The sequence below is a fragment of the Rhipicephalus microplus genome, chromosome X, assembly GCF_043290135.1.
Source record: "Rhipicephalus microplus isolate Deutch F79 chromosome X, USDA_Rmic, whole genome shotgun sequence".
In the NCBI taxonomy this organism is placed as follows: domain Eukaryota; kingdom Metazoa; phylum Arthropoda; class Arachnida; order Ixodida; family Ixodidae; genus Rhipicephalus; species Rhipicephalus microplus.
The window spans coordinates 294,178,100-294,204,025 of NC_134710.1; the positions used below are offsets into that span (position 1 = coordinate 294,178,100).

At 48.4% G+C, this 25,926-nt stretch overlaps 1 protein-coding gene across 2 annotated transcripts in view; it reads left to right on the plus strand.

Moving 5' to 3' along the window:
* LOC119185974 (uncharacterized) overlaps window positions 1-25,926 on the plus strand; it is a 123,649-nt gene that overhangs the window by 89,956 nt on the left and 7,767 nt on the right. For both annotated transcript variants that reach the window (XM_075879362.1, XM_075879363.1), the window contains one exon: window positions 16,866-16,935. In XM_075879362.1, the coding sequence (XP_075735477.1) occupies window positions 16,866-16,935 (70 nt within the window). The remainder of the gene's footprint in view (window positions 1-16,865; window positions 16,936-25,926) is intronic.

Consider the following 25,926-nt stretch of genomic DNA (forward strand, 5'->3'; position numbering starts at 1 on the left):
AGAAAATTGGCAGGTAATACTGCACCGACCGTCAAGTGTGCACAACCTGGTTCATTTTTGACAGCATGCACCGCAGCGCTTATAATTTGGAATGAGCAAAATAAATTGCATTTCGCAATAAACGTAGCGCAATTTTGTAATGACAATAATGCAGAGGTTGTAACACATTTCATACGTAGTCCAAATATAAACCTGATGATTGCAACAATTTCGTGTGACATTCAATTCTTTAGGTCGCTTTTTGTAAGAGTGACAACAGAAAACACTGGCTCCGTTTCTGCGTTAGATTACAAAACACAAGAAGCTTCATCACCCTCTATGAAATGTCTCGCACAGGGTTAGCACCTGATACATCCCGGTATGTTTATATTGTAAGACAGTAGCAGTGTTGGAGTCTCGACGGCGTTTATTAGGCCGTATCGCCTGATCAACCCTTCGAACGAAGACGACGTTTTTCATGATGATGATTATATACAGATGAAAAAGATGAAGGTCAATCGTTGTCAATATTGTGCTTATACTAATTTCTTCCTCGCGCGGAAGCGGCCAATTAGGCTACTGTTTGTGATTGTGGTGTACGGCGCACTAATGGTTTTAAGCGCGACACGTGAACAACCTCGGTACCACGAAAACAGCCGTCGCAAGGCAGGACAACAGAGGTTACTGGATAGTTAACAGGTGACGCCTGCTCGACTATAGTGTAGGGGCCGATGAAACGTGAGTGAAGCTTATCACACAGGCCGGGAACCCGCGTTGGGGTCCATGCCAGCACTTTGTCTCCAGTATTGAAGGGAACTACGCGGTGAACGCCATCGTAGCGAGTCTTCCGCTCTAGTTGACTTGCCTGTGTATTGAGGTGGGCGCGTCAGCGACAATCGGCCAGATGAGAGATTAAGTGCTCCCTCGATGACGATGACGAGTTCACAGGGACGTCAAAAAAGATGTTGAGCGGAGATGTTGGTTGACAGCCATGGAGGAGAAAGAATGGGGAATAGCCTGTGGTGCGCTGTGTAGCGGTAATGAACGCATATGTCACGAATGGCAGGATGGTATCCAAGTTGGTGTGGTCGGCGTTGATTTACATAGATCTTGTCACCAATCTTGTCTCACTCAAGGAAACCTTCCGCAGAACTGCTCGTCAAGCTAGGACAAAAAGAAAAACTGCTCCAACCCAACCTCTTCGTCCTCTTCCACACCAAAACCACGCGAATTCATGCGGCATTAGTCCCCCCTTTTAAAAAGCATCGACTCGATGCTTCTAAATAAAAAGAAGAAGAAAAAAAAAAACCCATAATTAGAACACGCGTTGACGTAGAGAATGACAAAGTGAGTGCCAGGGAAAACAAAGAGGGCGCACAAGCACTTGGACCATGCGCGAACACAACAGCACCAGTGGAAGAGTCAAGAAAAAAAAAAAAACACCACATGAGATCACTGTCACGTTTGCGAAGTAACTCGCAAGCACAGAGACTATTGTGTGTAGTACGGCTTGAGTCGTACGACATGCACAGTTTCGGGCCGATGTTGTCGACGTGACGACACTGTGCCGTCCGGAAGTACTTCGTATGTAAGGTCACTCACACGTCGGATAACCTTGTATGGTCCGAAATAACGGCTCAGAAGCTTTTCAGACAAGCCTGGTCGTCGGACAGGAGTCCACACCCACACTCGTTCACCCGGGTGGTATGCGACGTTTCGACGGCGAAGGTTGTAACGTCGTGCATCTGCGTCTTGTTGGTGACCGATGTTCACGCGAGCCAGTTGACGAGCCTCTTCGGCGTACTGCGTGTATTGCTCGGCTTCTGGAGAAAGAGCATCGCTATTATCGTACGGCAGCATAGCGTCAAGCATCGTTTGTACGTTGCGTCCATAAACAAGGTGGAAAGGTGAAAATCGGGTTGTTTCCTGCATTGCCGTATTGTATGCGAACGTGACGTATGGGAGGATATCGTCCCAGGTTTTGTGCTGCACGTCCACGTACATTGACAGCATGTCCGCTATGGTCTTGTTGAGCCTTTCCGTCAGTCCATTACTTTGTGGGTGGTAAGCCGTTGTTTTTCGGTGACTCGTGCAGCTCAGTCTGAAAATGTCCTCTAGCATTTGTGCCGTAAATGATGTTCCTCTATCCGTAATCACACATGACGGCGCGCCGTGCCGGAGGACGATGTGCTGCACGAAGAACTTCGCCACTTCAGACGCCGTGCCGCGGGGTAATGCCTTTGTCTCAGCATACCGGGTCAAGTAATCGGTTGCCACTATAATCCATTTGTTACCAGTGGCCGACAAAGGGAAGGGTCCTAGAAGGTCCATTCCCACGAGGTCGAAAGGTGTCCGTGGTGGTGTAATAGGGTGGAGAAGGCCCGCAGGTTTCACGGGTGGCGTCTTGCGACGCTGGCACTCGCGGCAGCCTTGCACGTAGCGGTGTACACTGGTCGAAAGTCGTGGCCAATAGTACTGCTGGCGCACTCTGGCGAGAGTCCGCGAGTAGCCCAAGTGTCCCGACGTGGGCTCGTCATGGCACGCGAGGAGGATGTCATCCCGCATGTCGGCTGGTACAACGAGGAGGAAGGCTTTGTTGCTACCTCGAGCATTTTTCTTGTAAAGAATGCCCCTCCTTAGACAAAAGGATGACAATTCGCGAGCGATGCGCCGAGGAGTGTGAGAATTTCAGCCTTCTAAGGAATCAATAATAGGGCGCAATTCCTGATCGGCTCTCTGTCTAGACATAAAGTCAGAATCACTGAGGGCTCCGAGAAAACCATCAGCATATTCCGAGTCCATATCAGGATGTCCCACGGGTGCTCGAGAAAGTGCGTCGGCATCTTCGTGCTTGCGCCCAGACCTATACACAATCATGATGTCAAACTCTTGCAAGCGCAAACTCCACCGAGCGAGACGACCAGACGGGTCACGGAGATTGGCCAGCCAACACAGCGAATGGTGATCGGTCACCACCTTGAAGGGACGGCCGTAGAGGTAAGGTCGAAACTTTGCCGTTGCCCACACGACTGCGAGGCATTCCTTCTCTGAAGTGGAGTAGTTGGCCTCGGCTCGAGAGAGAGTACGACTGGCGTAAGCTATGACATGTTCTACGCCGTTGTGCCGTTGTACAAGGACAGCGCCAAGTCCGACGTTGCTTGCATCCGTGTGAACTTCGGTATCAGCGTCCTCATCAAAATGCGCAAGAACAGGTGCCTCTTGCATTCGCTGCCGTAACTCTGTGAAAGCTGCTTCTTGCTCTGTAGTCCAGGCAAACGGTACATCATCTCGGGTGAGTCGCGTGAGCGGTTCGGCTATCGTCGAGAAGTTGGTAATGAATCGGCGATAATAAGCACACAAGCCGAGAAAACGCCGTACCGCTTTTTTGTCTGACGGCACAGGAAAGGTGGCGACTGCTGCAGTTTTTTCTGGGTCAGGCCGCACTCCATCCGCACTCACAACATGTCCCAGAAATTTCAGCTCATCGTAGCCGAAATGGCACTTCTGGGGTTTTAGCGTGAGTTCGGCCGAACGAATAGCTTCCAGAACCATTCTTAGACGCTTCAGATGTTCTTCGAAACTCTCGGCAAAGATGACCACATCATCAAGGTATACAAGGCAGCTTTGCCACTTCAAGCCAGCGAGGACGGTATCCATCATTCGCTGGAATGTTGCGGGAGCCGAACAGAGGCCGAAAGGAAGAACTCTGAATTCATAAAGCCCATCGGGAGTTACAAACGCTGTCTTCTCTCTGTCTCGCTCATCGACCTCTATCTGCCAATAGCCGCTCTTCAAATCTATCGATGAAAAATACTTCGCGTGTCGTAGCCTGTCGAGAGAATCATCAACCCGTGGAAGCGGGTAGACGTCTTTTTTGGTGACGCTATTGAGTTTCCTGTAGTCAACACAGAATCGCAGCGTTCCGTCTTTCTTCTTTACTAGAACGACTGGCGAGGACCACGGGCTGCTCGACGGTTGTATTACCCCGTCGTCAAGCATCTCCTTTACCTGCGTCTGTATAGTCTCGCGTTCTTTAGCCGAAACACGGTAAGGTTGCTGGCGGATTGGGCGAACATCATCGTCGGTAATAATTCGGTGCTTTATGAGGGGTGTTTGACCGACTCTAGATGAAGAGGCGAAGCAAGATTTAAATTCCTTCAGCAGGGTATGCAGTGCGGCCTTCTTCTCGTCCGAAAGCTTCGAACTGACGTCGATGTGGTCCAGAAACTTATCTCCATCAACCATTTCCTCGGATGCGAAGCACTCGGTGACATCCGCTACACGGTCTCCGAAGGCCACGGTGGTGCCGCGGAAAAGATGTCGGTGCTCGAAGTTAAAATTTGTGACGAGTATCTGCGACCGTCCGTCACGCACACGCAGAATGCTTCGCACTGCACACACACCTTGAAGCAGTAAAAGGGATACGTTGCTCTCGGCGACCACGTCACCGTCTTGGAGGTCTTCACAGGTGACTTCTACGAAAGCAGTCGCTCGGGGAGGCAACGTCACGCTTTCGTCGGCAACACGCAGCGCAGGTCTACGACAGCTATCAGCGCCTCGATCGGTTGCAAGTTGCGTCGAGAAAGTCACCATTCGCTCGCGGAGATTTATGATCGCGCCATTCTCTCGAAGGAAGTCCATTCCAAGGATGAGCTGACGAGAACAGTCGCGTAGTACGAGGCAGGTTACCACAAACGTTGACTCGCGTATTTCCACTCTTGCGGTACAGCGACCCAATGGAGTAATAACGTGGCCTCCAGCAGTGCGAATACGCGTCCCATTCCAAGGTGTCATCACTTTCTTAAGAATGGTTGCCAATTTTCCGCTCATAATAGAATAATCTGCACCTGTGTCCACCAATGCGCTGACCTGAAGACCGTCTATCAGCACGGGAATGTCGAGTGAGACTCGGCCACTGGGTTCAGACGCACAATCCGGCATTTCTCTCGCACTGCACTCAGACGTCAATTCAATGTCTGCAGCGTTTTGTGGAAGCGTCGATAGGAGGTCTTCCGCACTTTTAGTCCCAGCGACCTCGCCCCCGAAGGTCGCTGCCTTCAGTTTTCCCGACGAGGGCTTGGGGAACGTCCCCGTGCCATCGTACTGAGACGTGGTCCAATAGCTGCGGGTCGTCGTGGAGATGGAGACCGCGATTGACGCCGTGGGAAAGGCAGACGTTGCTGCGCGAGGTAGTCCTCAATTTCTCTTGGCCTCTGACCAACTAGGGGACGAGGCGAATGAATAGAGAAACCGCGCAGTCCAAGTTGTCGATATGGACATTCCCGGTAGATGTGACCGGCTTCACCGCAATGGAAGCAGAGGGGTCTTCTATCCGACGTACGCCAAATATCGGACTTCCGCGGAGGGGCACGGCGACCGTCGATGTCCAAACCAGCATGCGCAGATTGAATTGAAACTGGCGGCATCGTCTGGATTGGGACTGCAGGGCTTGAGACCGGCATGGAAGTGCGCAGAGCTTCGGCATATGTGCGGTTCCCAACATCAGTGGACGCAGGAGGTGGTTCTAGATTTGTAACCGTTGGTTGAGGGCGACGGCTGTGAAGCACCTGCTGGACCTCGTCCCGAATAATATTGGTGATGCTGCTTACCTCCGGCTGTCTCGCCCCGTGTAGTTTCGCGATTTCCTCGCGGACGACGGAGCGGACGATTTCGCGAATCCACTCAATGCTGTTGCTCCCGAAGCTGGCGGAAAATTCAGTAGGTGATGCAGAATTTACTTGCCGGTTGAGTAGGGCTGACCGCTGATGAAGTACCCTCTCCATCGTAGTGGCTTCGGTCAGGAATTCTGCTACACTCTTCGGAGGACTCCGCACTAGACCAGCAAAAAGCTGCTCCTTCACGCCTCGCATCAGATAGCGTAGCTTTTTTTCTTCTGGCATTGCCGGATCCGCTCGCCTGAAAAGCTGCGTCATGTCCTCCACGTACATGGTGACGGTCTCATTAGGCATCTGGATGCGTGAATGCAATGCACGTTCAGCACGATCGCGGCGGTCGGGGCTCCGGTAGGTCTCCAAGAGGCGATGCTGGAACTCGCGCCAGGATGTCAAGACATCACTTCTGTTCATGAACCACGTTCGGGCGCCGTCTTTCAAACACGCGTAGACGTTGCGGAGTTTGGCGGCTTCGTCCCAGTAGTTGATCGCTGCGACGTGTTCGAACTCGCTCAGCCAGTCGTCCACATCCTCAAACAGCTCTCCGTGAAAGGGACTAGGCATCAGCGGGTTCTGGACAGTGCAATAAATTGGTGCCGACGACGTAGGAGTTTCCATGACGCCTTGAGGCGAAGTCATAGTCGCTCTATGGATAAGCTGTGCCGGTGTCTCTGGTGGTAGGCCTCGTTGGCGGCGGCTTGTTCTGTGAACTGGCGTGTCCACGGGCACAGGGCTTGTGTTCCGGCTCCTGGATGGGCTCTTGTGCATGGGGTGCGTCGTCAGTTGTCGTACCCAGCAGCTCCACCAATCTTGTCACCAATCTTGTCTCACTCAAGGAAACCTTCCGCAGAACTGCTCGTCAAGCTAGGACAAAAAGAAAAACTGCTCCAACCCAACCTCTTCGTCCTCTTCCACACCAAAACCACGCGAATTCATGCGGCAATATCATGCCGGTCAAAGTTCAATGAAGCGCTCTGTGAGGCCGTTAGTCTGGGGATGGTCGCTGGATGTCGTCTTATGAATCGTATTACATGCGTGGAGGACATGTTCGACTAATTTCGAGAGAAACGCTTTGCGCGATCGCTCAATGAGATGCGTGGTTCACCATGTCTTAGGAAGATTGCCTCCAGAAAAAGTGTGGCAATGTCCTCTGCTGATCCTGGAGGAAGTGGAGCTGCTTTGGCGTACCTTGTAAGTGGTCAACTGCTGTGACAATCCAGCGCTTGCCGCTAGCTGATATTGGTAGCGGTCTATAGAGGTCAATGCCAATGACATCGAAGGGAGCGTCAGGACACGGAAGAGGTTGTAGAAGACCGGCCGGGAAGGAAGTGGGTCGCCTGCGGCGTTGGCAAAGCGAGCATGACGCAACATATCGCGCTACGCAGTTGGAAAGGCCAGGCCAGGCAAAACGACTACGGATGCGTTCAGACGTTTTTCGAAAACCAAGATGACCAGCCTTGGGGTCATCGCGAAACGCTTCCGATATCTGCGCCCTTACTTAACGAGGAGCAACAGGAACCAAGCGGTGTCCTTTGGGAAGAAAGACAAAGCGGTAAAGGATTGAGTTTTAAGTCTTGAAGTTCCGCCGCTGTCGATGGGCGCGGGCGTTGGGAGGACGAGATTAGCCTCGAAGGCGCTGCATTATAGAGCGACAGTACGTGTCGCTGCGTTGGTGGGATGCAAACGTCTTGTTGACGAAGGTAGAAAGAAAATTGACAGCGGCGAGTGAATGAACTGACGGAGACACTTTGATGGATTCACTCACAGTTGGCGACAGGCCAAGAGTGCCTGATGAGGATTGTAAAGGACAGCAGCTAAGGGCATCGGCATCGTTGTGTTTCTTGCCGGATTTGTAGATAACGTCAAACTCGTATTCTTGGAGACGAAGTATCCAGCGACCGAGACGTCCAGACGAATTCTTCAACGTCGACGACCAGCACAAAGCGTGGTGGTCAGTGACAATGGTAAAGTGGCGGCCGTGAAGATATGGTCGAAACTTATGGATGGCCCAGACAACGGCGAGACACTCCTGCTCGGTGATGGTGTAGTTTTTCTCTGCTGCTGTGAGGGTGCGACTAGCATATGCGATCACACGTTCGTCATAACGCTCTGTTCTTTGCAGAAGTCAGGTGCCGAGTCCGTGTCCGCTGGCATCAGTATGGAGGAGAGTGGGTGCGGCGTTATCGAAATGACAAAGCACTGGCTCAGGTGTAAGTGCACGTTTCAAGGTGCCAATAGCCATTTTGCATTCGTCCGGCCATATGTATGACGCTCCCGATAAAAGGAGTTGTAGAAGTGGCGCCGCAATGGTGGCGAAGTCTCGTATAAAGCGCCGGAAGTACGACGCAGGGCCAAGAAAGCCGCGGAGCTTTTAGGCACCTTGACGCACCGGGAAGTGAAGAATGGTGGTAATCTTGTCGGGATCAAGCCGGATTCCATCTGTGCTGACGAGATGTCCGAGTACTTTAATACTTTTGCCAGCAAAGTGGCACTTTTTGGTGTTGAGCTGAAGGCAAGAAGCAGCGAGACACGTCAGAACTTCATGTAGGCGCTGCAAGTGCTGTTCGAATGTTGAAAAAAATATGACGATGTCGTCAAGGTAACATAAGCACGTTTTCAACTTGAGGCCCCGAAATACAGTGTCTATCAGTCGTTCAAACGTTTCTGGCGCATTGCAGAGGGCGAAAGGCATCACGTGAAATTCGTAAAGTTCTTCAGGTGTGGCAAAGACAGTTTTTTTCCCTGTCATCCTCGTGCATTGGAATTTGCCAATCACCGGAGCACAGGTCAAAGCTCGAAAAATATTCCGCTCCTTGTAAGGAATCTAAGGCATCATCAATGCGAGGCAAGGGATATACGTATTTTCTGGTTACATCGTTTATTGCGCGGTAGTCAACGCAGAATCGCACCGAACCGTCTTTTTTTTCGTACGAGAACGACAGGTGACGACCAAGGGCTTGAGGAGGGGCGGATGATGTTTTGCTTGAGCATATCAGCAACGTGCTTGTTGATGATCTCGCATTCGCTGGAAGAAACACGGTATGGTCGACGACAGACAATAGAAGTTCCGTCGGTGTGTATGCGATGAGCCACCGCAGAAGTCTGGCTTAGAGCAGTGGCATGTACATCGAAAAAAAAAGTGCCGCCATATCCACGAAGTGAATGATGATGAGTGGGTGAAGCTCCGGAGGTAAACCTGGTAAACCATGAATCCTCCGTACATTTTGCCCACTCGATTTTATTGCAACGCTCCACCTAGCGTACGTCGCCGCACTATATCGAACGATGACACGCGCCATATGTGGCATCATTCCTATTTTATAACACCTCGCATCTTTCATAATCAACTACACGTACCGCCGTCTAGTTTATAACATCTTGCATCTTTTGGATGGATGGATGGATGGATGGATGGATGGATGGATGGATGGATGGATGGATGGATGGATGGATGGATGGATGGATGGATGGATGGATGGACGGATGGATGGATGGATGGACGGACGGACGGACGGATGGATATGGCTGTACCCTTTAGATCGGGCGGTGGCTAGCGTAATACCTAATGCCGTCAGCTACAAGTACCGCCATCTAGTGAACACTGCAAGAACTGAACGAGAGGTGGCTACATACAGGGGACGCACAGCCCACGCCTTAAGGAGCTTCGCTCCTAAAAAATTATGCTAGTTTCGTCTGCTTGCGGGGGAGTGAGATCCGTGCTGATGGCATTGATGAGAGCCGTAGTAGGTGTAGCATCTGTTGGTATTGAACGTGATTCCACCAGACAGGTATCTGAAGCGACTACAGAGATAGGTTGTGTTTCCACGCGGGAAACTACAACAGTGCCCTAGGTCAGCAGAATCGGCTTCTTGGTGATATTCAGTACTGCGAGAAATGCGGTGCCGTCGGAGAATCGGACAATACTCGATGAAAGTGCAATCACTCTGGATAGACAACGGCCTGATTGACTGACTAGGACGTCACCGTGGTCCATGGAGTCAAACATAACCGTGATAACATGCTCGTGGTTAGGTGGCACAAGGAAGTCATTGGCTGTTCGTAGCCGGTCCCATCAAGATTTCGGGGAAATATCATCCGTTTCTTGCATATGTATGAGTCGTTGTCGACAATAGATTGAAGCAGCAGCATCAGGAAGAAATCCCCATCCTACATTAAGCATAAAAGCACAAGAAGCCAGCACGGAATTGAATATGATGCCGGATCGCATCAATGAAAACTCTAACGGTGCATTGGGCTGATGGCCGTATCTGCGAGTCATTTGCGCTACGTAAGAGAGTGCCAGAATAAGGGGTGGTAACCTTGTGTAGACGAGTACACAAATCCGCATGAATAACAGAAATAACAGCCCGCGTGTCCACCAATGCCTGAACTGCTACCCCTTCCGCATACACTAATATCAAGTTGGCTAAGCCCTCTGGAGGTCTTTGTGTTTGTTCCAGCGATGAAGCTTTCCCTCCAAAAACTGCACCAGCTAGTTTTCCTAGTGGTAGTCAGAAGTAGGTACAGCCGGTCTCAGAGGAGAAGTTGAGCGTCGCAGAGGTGAAGGGGACCGGCGGGGTCCGGGATAGCAGGGGCGAGGTGCGGCGTGTGGAGAAGTCGGAGAGAAGGAACGTGTCGTAGGGCGTCGCTGGTACTGGTTCGGGGATGGCTCCGAATCCTTTTCGTAATCATCGTAGCCACAACGTTCGTCCTGTTGGCGCTTGCGGCAAAATCGTGAAATATGGCCGCGAATGCCACAATAGTAACATATTGGGTGAGGCGAGTGCCAGGGGGCGTAGTGCGCTGGAGCTGTCACAGGCGCTGGTACTGGCGCTGGGACAGGCGAGTGTGGTGCAAATGCTGCTACGTTGACTGCGCAGGAATAGGATGCGCGTGCTGAACCAAGGCAGGTGGTATGGCAGCAACATGTGCATACGTCATGGGTGGTGTTGGTGGTGCCGTAGTGTTCGATGGGAGAGCGCCAGCCATGGATGAGAGCTCTTCTTTGATGATTTCGCGCAGACCAGCAGATTGAGAGTGAGGCCGAGGGGCGTGTGCACATGGCAACCCTTGCACTTGAAGTTCCTCGCGAATCAGAGTGAGAATCAGTGCGCGCAAATCCGCATCCGAGGAAGGCAGGCTGCCACTGGCGTCTGGGTAGTATGGGTGCAATCGAATGGCTTGGAGTTTTTCAAGATGCTGACATGTCGTGATGACGTCCTCAACGGTGGTGGGGTTTTTAACAGCCAGATCGTTAAACGCGACATGGCCTATCCCTTTGATGATGTGGCGAACACGATCAGCCTCTGTCATCGCCGAGTTCACGTGGTGGCAAAAGGCAAGGCCGTTGTCAGTGTAGGAAGTGTACGTCTCCCCGGGATGTTGGGCACGCCCATCGAACTTTTGTTTCGACACTTCGGAATGAATGTTCGGTTTCCAAAAAATCCTACGGACATGTTAAGCAAAAGTAGGCCAATCCGAAAGCTACCCTCGTGGTTAAAAAACCACGTTTTCGCGAAATCGGACAGATAGAAGGCGACGTGACGAAGTTTCTGAGGCTCATCTCATTGGTTATAAACACTGGTCATGTCGTATTCTTTTAGCCATACCTCGACATCGTCGCGTGAAAGACCACAGAATATGGGTGGGTCGCACTGCCAGGCGTTGACGATCCACGCAGGAATGGTTTCTAGGACAGGGGTGCTGGATGTTCCGGGCAACGGTTCTTGAGCCATGACAGCGGACGGGGGTAGCAAGCGGCGACCCGACCGAAGCTCCAGGGGAACGTGACGTCGGAGAGGACTTGGGGATCGAAGCAGCCTCTGCCACTCTGTAAGACAGTAGCAGCGTTGGAGTCTCGACGGCGTTTATTAGGCCGAATCAACTGATCATCTCTTCGAACAAAGACGACGTTTTTCGGGATGATGATTATATACAGATGAAGAAGATGAAGGTCAAACGTTGTCAATATTGTGCTTACAATATCTCTATCCAGAATTCCAATTTTGGCATGTCGCCAATCACATCCTCAACTTAACAAAGGTGCCGTACTTGCTTCTCAATGCGCGCTTGGGGCAACTGTATACATTTGTTGGGAATGTTTTTAAAGCTGTCATCCTATTCAGCCTCACAACAGACGAGAATATGTGCAGTGTGCAGCTAGAGTCACAGGGAAAACAGGACCAGCTGGCCTCTTCAGATGACTTGTTTTTATTGCATATTTGTAATAGATCACGCAAACAACAGCCTTGACTCGTTAACGTAAAAAAACCATGCAGTTCTGTCATGCAGGGAGCTTATTTTTAATGTTTTGTTTCTCCTGGGCTGTGCCTCGGAGAGTTTTTGTTAATAAGGACATAGCTCTTTGTAACAAAAAACCCAAATAAAATTTAATAGAAAAGTAAAAAAGACGAAAATCCCCCACAAAACCGAAACGCTTAATAAACAGTTGACTACACAGGACGAAAATTTCTATAAACACCCAACAAAAAAGTTCAAACTGTTCAACTAAATCTAACGTCAGAATGGCTGAGCGGTGGAGTAGAGCAAGATATCAGTGCCTTCACACGCACATGCGGAATTTCGGCGAAAATGAGCAAACCGCAACGCGGTGATTTCGGCTTTAGGAGCGAACGTGGGCTCGCTAGTGGCGATGTGCTAGCGCTAGCTCGGGGCGACGCGTCAAGCAACCTGGGTCAACGTGGCCAAGCAGCTGGACGCACAGCTCGGCACCGCAGCCCGACTGCTTTTGTTCGCCTGTCAGAACGGAAGCCCTCAGGTCCTGGGCAAGAGTTCAGGACCGTATGGCTATGGTCCCCTCGAGTGAAAACACGACGGCAGGAGGCTCCGGCCGGTTGAAGTCTTGGAGGCTCGGGCCCGACACCCGACGGCCCGTCTTCAGCGCCTGGTCTGGTGATGACCCTCCAGTGCCAATGTCTTCTTCGATCTACCTCGTTCTTCGCTGCTCAGTCTTCTGCTTCCGCTCTGGCACACTTGTGCCGTCCTGATTGCAGACGGCTCAAGTTGCGTGGTGCCCAGTCATTGGCCCCTAGAATCTTCGAGTCGACTGGTGATTGGGCCACCCTCCTTCTACGTTGTTAACGTAGCGCCCTATTTCCAATGTTTCTTGTCGTCGTCTTCAGCCGGCTTTGTGTCTGCGCCTACACTTGTCTTATTTAGGCGTCGCGCAATTTTACAAGGCGCTCGGAACCCTTTCAAATGAGTTTTTGTGTAAAAATTGCTGCTTGGTGCGTGGAACACATCGCTAGGAGCTTTGAACATCAAAGCATTGATTTGATTGATATGTGGGGTTTAACATCCCAAAACCACCATATGATTATGAGAGACGCCGTAATGGAGGGCTGCAAAAATTTCGACCACCTGGGGTTCTTTAACGTGCACTAAAATCTGAGCACACGGGCCTACGACATTTCCGCCTCCATCGGAAATGCAGCCGCCACAACCAGGATTTGAACCCACTACCTGTGGGTAAGCAACCGAGCCCCAAAGCTACTAGACCACCACGACGGGGCTAGAACATCAAAGCAAAGTTGCATATACTGATGCGTGTCGCATACAGTCAGGGAGCACACAATGCATGCCAATGTCAAAAAAATAGATGGACACCTGTACCAGTGTACTTGCATATCAACATGGTTAACAAAAACTGACATGTTTTTGTCACTCTGCTGTACCAATACAATCCTAGCCATTGTACATATGCTCATTTTGCTTTCACAATATCTGGACCCGTTTAGTCTCAAAGACTGGTCTCATTGTGCCACGTATTATTTGTGCCTAACCAACAACACACATAGGATACAATGGTTATCCCGATAATTCATTGAACCAAAGCTTTCACTGTACACATTAGTAAATGCCAAAATATTGACAACTTGTTATATTGAACCAAAATATCTGTGAATAATCTGACAGTACAGCTCAAATGCAAGTTCACAACTAGTACCACTACCTGTAAAAATATGTTTCTCCGCACGAGATACTTCAAATTGACCTACGCAAAGTCTATTCATGTCATATCAAACCTAGCACTTTTCATCGTTCAACTGGCTAAGCGTCAAACACAAGTACGCAACAAACAGGGCTACGTGCAAAACATTGATGTCTTTTTTCCTGAGTGGAAAGTCCTTAATGAGCCAGCATTTAAAACAACAGCACTCAAGTAACAGCATCCCAAACAAAACGCTTCATTCTTTAGGAAGTATACAACAACAATGAAAGCTCAACGCCTTCAAGCGCATTCAATGAGGCACAAGTGTTGCGACCAACAAGAAACTGACCAGACAGTGAACCGGATTCCACACCCGAACGTAGCATAGATTCAACCCAAATGCGAAGCGTTGCCTCCCGGCGCACAGAGACAGGAGCGTCTGAACATCTTACTTCACCCGAACGGTTTCCTCTGTCTCACAGTCTAAACAATGCGCACTTTGAGTGCCCTCTGTAACCTGAGACGTGAGGCGAAGTGCATGAATTGCTTCGCTTCCTAAAGTTGAATGTTCTTGCAATCGGTTATCATGGTTTGCTTCGGCTTAAACTTTTTTGTGGTGTTCAGTGCTGTTCACTTTCTCAAAATGGACATTCTGTTTTGCCACGTGTCCATATGCTAAAGGCCAACATCTGACTCGATACTTACTTGGACGAGTGCTTCTGCACTCCCATTCTGCTTTCTGAGGCAAATAGTGCTGCACTATTCAGTAAACTAACATTCCCTTTCTCTATGAGCGCGATATACGTATGATCCAACAGGACCATCGACGGGGTGCCTGTTGCTACCTTTACCGATTGAAAAGTATCAGTGGCCACCATTTTGGAGCCTTTGTGGTGTTTGCTGTCATCATCCCAGTGACGTTTTAGCGCTCCCTCAATTGAGCTTCTGAGAGGTAGCCAGTAATGTGCTCGGCTTTTGAGACATTATTAGACACACCTAATTCTGGATGGAACATTTTTGTTCCCTGCTCTCGAAGCTTTTATCTACATCGTCGAGCTTCACAATATTTGTCATGGCTTTCAGGCTGCCTTTACTCGGGCAGCACTTCTTCATAGGTGCTTGGCCTCTCAGAGGTTCCCAGCAGTCCTTGTTCCTAATGGAACTACTATGTTCTCAGGTTGAGAAGCTGTTCATCACTTGACAAGCTCAGCATTGTTCATGCCTTTTAGGATGCCAATTTCTCTGCCTTCCTCTATCATAGCTCCTCGTTCCGAAGTTAGGCCGTCGCGAAGCCCGAGGCTTGTTTTGCAGAGAACTACTTCTCTCCAGCAAATGCTGCTATCGGAGGAAACATTCACTGGTTGCCCTATCCTCTGTATCCTCAGCTGCCGCTTTTTCGCCATCGCAAGCACGAGTCGCAACTCGAGTTCTAGCCTCTTAAAATCGAGCTGCTACTTTTTTTCGTGAGTCTCATGATCTAGCAGCGCTTTCTTTTCGCACGTCTCTCGCTCGAACTGCTCCCTTTTTTAGCCTTTAGCTCCGTTTCAAGCTTTCCCTATGGCCCTTTTCGCTGTACAGCCTTTTGCTCATGCTGTCTCTGCATCCGCTCCTCATACCAAACTCTAAACTGGCTCGCTTGAGACCCATGCGTTCAGCCGATTGCAACACCTCCCACATGCTAGTCATGGTTCATAAAAAGTCCGAAAGTCTAGATAAAAAACAAACGGCTCGGTACTGTCGCTGCGGACGCAATTTAGTTATGCATAGAGCTTCTGTTTAATGTTTTGTTTCTCCTAGGCTGATCCTCGGAGAGATTTGTTAATATGAACAAAGCCGTATTTTTAACAACCAAACCCACACTAAAGTTTATTAGAAGGGTAAAAACCTGAAGATCTCCAACAACACCGAAACACTTAATAATCAATTGACTAGACACGACAAAGATTATCTATAAAGACCCAAGAAGAAAGGTCAAAATCTTCAACTAAATCGAACGTCCGAATGACTGAGCGGTATGAGTAAAGCGACATATCAGTGCAGCCTCACCCACACGCTCAACTTCGGCGACGATTAGCGAACCGGAACGCGCTTATTCCGACCTTAAGGGTGAACACGGGCTGGCTGGTGCGATGTGCGATCGCTGGCTGGAGGCGACGCGTCAAGGAACCAGGGTTCACCTGACCACGCATTTAGGTGTGCAGCTCGGGCCCATAGCCCGACGGCTGTTGCTGGCCTGTCAGAACCGAAGTCCGCAGGCCCTGGGCAGGAGTTCAAGACTAGATTGCTATGATCCCCTCGAGTGCAAACACGACGGAAGGAGGACCCGGCCGGTTGAAGTCTTGGAAGCTCAGGTCCGACACCCGACGGCCCATCTTCAGTCCCCGGTCTGGTGATAACCTTCCCGTACCAACGTTCTCTTCGATCTATCTTGTTCTTCTCTACTCAGGCCCCCTAGTGTCAATTTTCCTCGTCATCGTCTTCAGCCAGCTTTCTGTCACACCGTGGACTGCTTGTGTTCTTTTAGTGTCGCGCAATTTTACAAGACACGCAGAAACGCGCACTATTCAAAAGCGATCCATACAGTACAAGGGCATCGTGCGCGCAAGAATTTAGAAAAAACAGGCCTGCCATTTACTTAAGTAAAGTGTGGGATTGGGCTAGTTGGTAATCCATATAAAACTTCTAGGCGCGTAAAACTTCAGACAACTAACATAAGAGACAACTAACATCCTGCGCTCGTCCTTGTCTCTTATGTTAGCTGCCATTTACAAATGAAATCAAACAGTGGACATAACAAACGCCATTGCTGACAAGTGACAACAGCTCAGAGCATTAGCGCATGAGGCAGATAGCACCCGGATGAGGTAGTCCCATGCCAGCTACATTTGAGTGCTCTCTAACCTGTGTTAATTCCTTTGAAAACAATGTGAAAAAGTTTTAAAGGGACAGGGGTTAGCGTTACTAATGATTTCATTAATGTTAACAGACTAAGTAAAAGTGCTAGTTACACCCAGGTAGTGATGGGATGGTATGAGCTCGAGAGCGGAGTTGTCAAGCAGATAAGCAGTGGAGAAAGGTGTTCAGGAAATGTTTAGGACTTTCCATTCAGTAGTTTTTAGGGTGTGGCTGTACTAATAGAGTAGCATTCAAAAGCACTGCATCATGTAGAATACTTCTGGAGGTGAAAAGGACACGTGCGATAGACGGGGTGGATCTTGAAATCGAGTGAACTCGGTATGCTCTGTTTCTGATGCCATGTGCAGGGGACCACATGCGTGAAACCTCAGAAGCTCCGACGGCTGGTATAGAGGCAAAAATGCACACGCCTATGAGGTGAGTTTTCAAAGCTATTTTTTTACAGTTCGACGGAATACTTTAGTCTTTACAGTGATGTAGAATAAAATATACTTGGTTCTGTGCTGAGAGTGATGAAAACTGGCATAGTATACTGCTGAATGCTTTAATCAGTAGTTCTGAACTCCGAAGTAGTAAACTCCATTAGACCTCTTAGAGGTGTCTGTAATATAGTTTGTGTTCGCATGGTTAGTGTGTGTGTACATGCATTAACCAGTCATGTAAAATCAATGTATCAATGTAAAAAGTCTGTTAGGAGATGACTGTGAGCTGTGTCGTTTGATTAAGCTATTCTTGTGTGAACTTTTTCTTTGTAAAAATAAAAATAAAATTATTGTGAGTCACCACATGGTGGAGGCCAGACTGGTATGAAAGGCTAGGTTGCGAACGTGCCCATTAAAGTCAAAACCACTGTGACAAGTCTTCCTTGACACATCAACGATGACTTTGCCGTGGTTATGAATAAACTCAAACCTCGATATAATGAACCCGGATATAATGAAATATCGGTTATAACGAAGCAAATGAAAAATTGTCTTGCAATAAAGTGTTTACAATATATACCTTTACAACGAATTTTCGAATATAGTGAGCTTTTTTATGCAAGATTTAACTTCATTATAATGCTGTTTGAATGTAGGCTTCATTGCAATGCGTAACATACGAAAGCCAGCTTACAAAAATAAAGGATATGCCCATCCTTTTAAAGCAGCCTTTGCCTGTAAACACAAACGCTTACTAGGAAGAAATGGCTTCCGGACAATATTGCCACGTTCTATTTCCCAAGTTTTGTTGTCGTTCCAAAACGCTGCACAATTCTCAGCGCAAACCGTGCCTGCAGTTTTGCGAAAGCTTCCGGACTGTAGTAGATCATTTCGATAAGATCATGCCCACCCTGCGAACTGTACAGATTATTCCGGAACCTACGCCACCGCCAGCGATAACGCTAGAACATTCGACCACAAGAGTATAAATGCCGACTCCCTTCGCCGCTTGTCAGTAGTTGATCGACGGCCGACGTTCTGTTCGCCGCTATCAGTCCAAGACTGCTACTGTAATTGGGCTTTCCGTTTGCCGGGCACAGGTTCGCCCAAATCAACAGTTAAATTCCAACACAGTCTCCTGTATACGGCCACGTAACGACCCCGTGACAATATAACCCCTTCAGCAATGGTGTGTGCAGCTGTACACGTCAACTACGCGAGCACATTGCGCACCGCGTGTTTCCCCCGCAGGGGCGCCTGCGCAGGTATGCGTTTGGTGTGTAGCGACACCACGGACCCGAGCTAACGGGGGAGTTTTGACTCCCTTCCACGCCTAGCCGTGCGTGGCTTTGCCGTGTCCGGGGAAAAGGGGATCCAGGGGGTTGAGCTGACGCTGGGTGATTGGACCTGTAAGGCCCCCCGGCAGAGGCAACACACCTCTCTGGCCCCGGCTTCACGTAGACGGCACCCCTGGGCTGACCCACCCAGGGGAAATCGGTAGTCGCCTTTTTCTGTCTCTCTCTCTCTCTCTCCCCTCATCTTCGTCTTTTTCTCTTTCAATCTTTCCTGTCATCTCCTCACTTCTGTTTACTTCCATCCTTCAGGTGGCAAGGGTTAACCTTGTGTAGTTACCCAACCTTGGGTAGTTATGTTCGGTTATAGCGGCGATCCATGGCTGGCGTCTCCAACTGTTTACTATTCAACCTCATAGCGTCCCCTTGTTGGGCTCGGTGGTGGGTGGCCACCATCGTCACCACACTTTAAACAATCTGTATGGCTAACTTTTTCCTCCCTCTCCCTGATCGCCGCCCGAAAAGGTGGCGCATCGAAGACCCGTTCCTCCTTTCAAAACCAAAGCAGTCTTTCCCCAAGTTTCATGTCATACATAGCCAGAAAGAAAACAAAACAGTCCGAGCAATCTCCTCCTTTCTTGTCTCAAAAACGCTCACAGAAGCAATCGGGCCAGAATATCGTGTAACCAAGTTCGGAAGCGGCGACCTCCCTTTGGAGGTTCGCGACAAGCTGCAATATGACAATTTACCTAAACTTGTAGCATTTGGGGATAACCCAGTTTCCGTAGGCCTCCACAGGCCCTTGAACACAGTCCGCGGTGTCATCTCTGATGACGACCTTCTTGGATTATCAGAGAGTGAATTATTGGAAGGCTGGCAAGACCAGAATGTAGTGAAGGTTCAAAGAATAGTAATACGACGAGACAAAAAAGAAACACCAACGAAACATATAATTATCACCTTTGGTACTAGCGATTTACCCGATTCAATCGAAACTGGCAACTGCAAGCTTCAAGTCGGGCCCTACATACCAAATCCTCGTAAGTGTTTCAAATGTCAGCGCTTTGGACACGGTTCACAAAGCTGCAGAGGGCGCGTTACTTGCGCAAACTGTAGCTCCAACGAACGCCCATCGCACAATTGTACTGCTGCAGCCCGCTGTGCGAATTGCAAAGGAGACCATCCCGCCTACTCGCAAACGTGCCCATCCTGGAAAAAGGAAAAACAAATTCTTCAACTCAAAGTTAAATTCAATCTGTCTTTTCAAGAGGCGCGCCAGCGCTTCTACCTCCATAACAAGCACTCTCCTTCTTTTGCAGATGTGACGCGCCAGGGCGCCGTGCAACATCTTTCCACGTCTGCGAATGTCACACGAAGTGTGACTACGGTCCCGGCATCTGTGCCCAAGGCTGGAGTAGCCTGTGCTGCTCCGCCTCTTGCCAAACAGGTTCAGCAGACTTCAGAGTCTGCCGGACCCCGGACCACTGCACCTGCAGTTGCGTCCGAAACTTCTGCGAGTGTGCCTGCTCATCAGGCACCATCCGCCACCTCGCAGGAGGTGATGGATACAAGTCCCATTCCTCCGGCGCCTCATACGCCGAAGGATAGGCGCAACTCTTTGGAGCGCGCCCAGAAAGAAAAACGTCGAATTACGGGGCCCCAAAAGGTCCTGTAACCTGAAGTGACACTTCTTGTACACACAGCACCACACATCTTTAATATGACACATATAATACAGTGGAACGTGAGAGGCATACTGAGTAACATCTACGATATCCAAGAACTTCTACACAAACATACACCAAAAGTGCTGTGTGTGCAAGGAACACACTTAAAATCAAGACACACTAACTTTCTTCGAAATTACGTTATCTTTCGAAAAAACCGAGATGATACTGCCGCCTCATCCGGTGTTGTTGCCATCATTGTTAATCAAGGGACAGCCTGTACACGTTTAGCCCTTCAGACACCCCTGGAAGCAGTAGCTGTCCGAGCTGTCATCTTCAACAATTTGCAGTATATACATACCGCCACACCATCAACTGACTAAACACGAGTTTTAGTCGCTGATAGCAGAACTTCCAGAATCGTATCTCGTCCTAGGGGACTTTAATGCTCACAGTAGCTTATGGGGCGACTCTCGCTGCGATGTGCGAGGTCGCCTCATTGAACAGTTTTTTTTCTTCCGGTGCGTGCCTTCTGAATCGGAAAGAGCCGACATATTACAACATCGCTAACAATGCGTACTCAGCCAGAGACCTCAGCATAACATCTCCATCACTCTTGCCTCTACTTAAATGGAAGGTCATTAATAATCCATATGGCAGTGACCATTTTCCTATCGTTATCAGCACATCAAAAACAAATGTATGTCCTGCACAGGTTCCCAAATGGCTCACCGACAAAGCCGATTGTGAACAGTATCAAAAAATGACTCTCCTAACTTGGACTGACATGGAGTGGTTAAGCGTAGATGCTGCTGTGAGCTACCTGACAGCATTTTTGATCGATGCTGCAACGAAATGTATACCACAAACATGTGGACAGTCAGGCAAACAACGAGTCCTATGGTGGAAAAATGAGTGTTGTAATGCGCGAAAGGAGAAGAACAAGGCATGGAGGTTGTTTCGGAATTCACCGACAGCCAAAAATCTTGACAGCTTTAAGAGAATAAAATCTCAAGGCAGGAGAACGCGCAGGCAGGCCCGAAGAGAAAGATGGCACAAGTTTTTATCAGGGATCAATTCATATACACAAGAGGCTAAAGTCTGGAACATGGTTCGTAGGGTAGCAGGAAGACAAGTACATACACTCCCACTCGTTAACACACAGGGTGACAGCCTGGAAGATCAGGCAAACTTCCTCGGTGCCCACTGCGAGCAGGTTTCTAGCTCATCACACTATACTCAAGCTTTTTAAAGATATAAAGCAAGCATAGAAAAGCAGAAACTAGAACACAAGTGTACAAACTACGAGGTATACAACCAGCCTTTCAACTTAGCTGAGCTACAAACGTCGCTAAACTGCTGAAGTAATTCTGCCCCAGGCAACGATCGTGTAGTGTATGAATTGTTGAAAAACCTGCCGCTCGAAACGCGAAAAACATTACTCTCCCTATACAATGCTACCTGGTTTTCTGGCATCATCTCTGCTTCCTGGAAAGAGGCTACAATTATTCCCATTTCAAAAGACGGCAAGGACCCTTCCTCAGTTTCAAGTTATAGGCCCATTGCACTTACAAGCTGCCTTTGTAAACTTTTTGAAAAGATCATAAACCGCCGACTTTTACATCTCCTTGAAACACAGTCTGCTCGACAGATTCCAGTGTGGATTTCGACAGGGTAGATCCACCACCGACCATCTGGTGCGCATAGAGGCACAGATCCGAGACGCTTTCGCCCACAAACAATACTTCCTCTCTGTGTTCCTCGATATTGCGAAGGCTTACGAGACAACATGGCGTTTTGGCATATTAAGAGACTTGTCTCACCTGGGTGTGCGCGGTAGAATGTTTTCAATAATCGAGAGTTACTTGTCCAATCGAACATTCAGTGTCCGTTCCGTGTAGGCAGTGTTCTCTCCCAAACATTTGTCCAGGAGACGGGAGTACCGCAAGGTGGTGTACTTAGTGGTACACTTTTTATTATCAAAATGAATTCCTTGCACCTGTCCATCCCCCGCAATATGTTCTATGTACATATGTCGACGATGTTCAGCTTGGCTTCAAGTCATGCAACTTGGCAATATGTGAGCGGCAAGTTCAGCTGAGTTTAAACAAGGTCTCCAAATGGGCAGATGAAAACGGATTTTGACTTGACCCACAAAAAAGCACGTGTGTCTTGTTCTCTCGAAAGAGAGGCATGCACTCGGAACCTGACATTCGACTGAACGGGCAACCTCTGTCTGTCAAAGCCGAGCATAAATTCTTAGGCTTATCTTAGACAAATTGACCTTCGTACCACACATGAAGTATTTAAAAACAAAATGTTTAAAAGCCATGAATGTTATAAAAGTGTTGTCACGTTCTACTTGGGGTAGTGATAAGCAATGTCTCATGAACATGTATAGAAGCCTCATTCACAACCGCTTAGATTATGGGGCCGTTGTTTATCAGTCTGCGACTCAAAGTGCTTTGAAGATGCTGAATCCCGTGCACCATTTGGGCATCTGCCTTTCTACGGGTGCTTTTTGCACCAGCCCCGTAGAAAGCCTTTACGTTGAGTCAAATGAGTATTCGCTTCATCTGCAGAAAACCTACATGTCTTTTGTATATTTCCTTAAGGTGAAAGCAGACAAGAAGCACCCCTCATACTCTACTATTAATGATTTGTCGAGCTCCATTCTATTTCAAAACAGGCCTTCAAGAAGGCAGCCCTTCTCAGTTCGCCTGAAGGGTCTAGCTGAAGAAACTGGAGTGTCACTTGAACACAGTTTAATGGCTCCTGTAACATACCCGCCACCGTGGCAGTGGAAGCCTATAGACTGCGATGTGTCTTTCCTAGAAGTTACTAAACATGCACCAATTGCCCATATCCGAACATACTTCCTGGAACTTCAACTCAAATACACACGTCCTGAGTTCTTTTCAGATGCTTCTAAGGCTAGCTCCTCTGTGTCCTACGCTGCTGTCGGGCCATCCTTTTCGGATGCTGGCCCTCTGCATCCAGGTACAAGTATCTTCACAGCGTAAGCTTACGCGATTTGTGGCTGCTAAACACATCAAACAACTACAAATACAAAAAGCAGTAATTTATACGGACTCCCTCAGTGTGGTAACGGCACTGCACAATTTTAAAAAACAAAAAAACCCTGTCCTCGTCTCGCTTTACTCCACTTTATGCGCACTCTACACACTCAAACAACATGTAGTGTGCTGTGTGCCAGGGCACCGTGAGATCCAAGGCAACATGATGGTGGATCAGCTTGCTGCATCCGTCCACGAAAGCGCTGCCACTACACTCATATATATCCCAGCCCTTGATCTTAAGCCGTTTCTCAAACGAAAGCTCAAGAACTACTGGCAAAGCAAGAGGGATCGATACACACAAAACAAACTGCATGTTACTATGCCACACCTTGGCCATTGGCCGCCAGTATCAAAATCGCCTCGCACAGAGGTAACACTAACGAGGCTCAGGATAGGACACACATACACGACACACTCGCATATTTTGTCCGGTGGCGATCCATCATTGTGTGACAGATGTGGTGAAGCACTAACAGTTCTTCACATTTTAATCCAGTGCAAACAACTAGACACTCTAAGCAAACAACACTTTTCATTACCCTACCGACAACATATACCTTTACTCCCTGCAATGTTCGTCGGTAGGGAACCACTGTTCGCTCATAAATCGCTACTAGCTTTTTTAAGAGATGCTCACTTTTATCGTGTCATATGCCCAGGCAATGCGTAGCGCGACCTCTTAAGAGAGGTTTTCGCTGCAATGGCTACACAACAAAGCACTTGCCTCGCAGCCCTTGGACACAAGGGCGCTGACGAGGCACTTGTGCTAGTGCCAAATATTTTTACACGTTTTTATTATCAAAACCTTTGTCACTCTTTTTTACTGTGCATATCACGCCACTGTCATGATTTTAATACTAATGTTTTTACCCGTATTATCGCGAGGAATTGTAAGGCCCCTATAGAGCCACGCAACATATGATTGTCCACATCTCTACTCATTGAAATGGCGCTCTTTGGCCATCAATTGGCCCTTGCGCCGTAAAGCGCCACACATCAATCAATCAATCAAACCGCGTGTTTCTTCAAACTGCCTGAAACTTAGTGTGTGCATTTGCACAGTCTTTGTTATGGACAGCTAGTTAAAAGTCATTCTTCTGCGTGTTGTCGAACAGGATCGCTGTGCCGACGTTTCCATGTCTAGTGATTGTTTGACATGCCTCATTCCGGGACCGATGTACACAGCTGCAAAGCAAACTGGGCGTTCGTATATTTTGAGCCTAAAGTTTAGTTCTTCTTGTGCAGCAATGAAACATAGCTAATTGTTTTATAATTAGATATACAATGAGATACTAATGATGATTAATTACAGAAATGCACACATAACAGCAGGGTACCTCGTTTCCTCTACTAAAATGCGATATAGTGCATTGAAGTTGAGTGTATCTAGTTGAGACACATTTTCAGTCTATCATAATTGTCGTCTGAAGAGGATCAAGTCGCATGGAAATGGGACAGCACTAGAGTGTTTTTGTTTTATTGTTTGACGTTTTCTTGGGGCACTGTTTGACAAAACAACACTTGGAATACCAATGACGCCATCGCTCTTCAGGAGGGCGAGCCATGGCGGTGGAAGACGCAAGGCATTTGTATAGTTATGCTATATTCACATTTTGTAAGCGTGGGTGTGCATTCTAGTCAATGGCAGTTGCCAGGGGTTCGTTGTCTACTTCAAAATGCTTTAATTAGTTTTTCCTTCTGAGCGCAAACTTGCTCTCAATGTATATAAGGCTTTACTGTAAAGCAAAATGTGCCCATTAGTGGTGGCAGTGGCTTGATTTCCAACATATGGCTGCGCCAGTGCTTCGAAGTACCTTTCTTGGAAGCCTATATAAAAGCCTTTCGCTTCAAACTTTTTTCACTGAAGCTGTGGCAAAATTCTTTCTTCAATGAGCTACACAGTGTGCCTTGATGAGTACGTAAGTTTATGGATTTATGCACATTGTGCCTTGATGAGTACTCAGGTTGTGATTATTTTCCTCATTTGTGTGGTACAGATCAACGCTATATCGCGCGTAGAGCCAAAGACTCTTCAGGCAGTCATACACACAATGCCTCATCCTCTGTCAGATCCGAAACCCCTGCGGCATTGCAGTAATTGCCAAAAAGCCCAGCACGTAGAATAGTCATGCCATCATGTCATTTCTTGCCATGACAGCTTTTAACGCTAAGCATGAATGCATGGGTCCGATTTCGGGCCACGGAATCTGCACTGCAGTCGAAGTTAAATGCGAAAACAGCCATACGTTTAATTTTGGTGTGTATTGAAGAACCAAGAATAGCGAACAGTGATCAGAGATGTCCTGCTATGCCATGCTTCGGAATAGTTTTTTTTCAAATGGCACCACAGGTTACCACGTGCTTGTGATGGCACAGTAATGCTAGTGACCACTCTTAAGTGATCTTTATTCGCGTGAGCTAGGAATGGGCTACAGGTTTGGTGAGGCGAACTTCAGCTTTTCAAGCTGGGGATTTCTCCTTGGTGTAGCAACTGTGTAGATGCACCGCTCAGTTTTAGTGTGCATTGCTGTGCCTGGGTGTCATACAGTAAAACATTGGCGATACGAATGTTGCAGTGTCACCAAAAATATTCGAATCATGTGAACTTCGTATCACCAGACAATATAGAGTATGAGCATCAAAAAAAAAAATCTGGCATACATTTCTATTACTGCGTCTTGGGGCCACAACGCCGCGAACTGCTTTGAATACTTTCCAGTGAAGTTTTTAGGCAGGGAAATGCACGGTACCCTGCGTGTAAAAGACACCTCAAGTAAAAGACTAGAATTGCTGTCCATTGCACGTCCCTCGTTTTCTTACAGTATTTTCTACAGAACAGTATTTTCTTACCGCGGTGTTGTAGATGTTTCTTTGGGAGATTTAGGGCAATGCGAGCACCATGGGAGAGTTTTCAGGTCTGCGTGTCCCCAACAGTCGCGCATGTTGA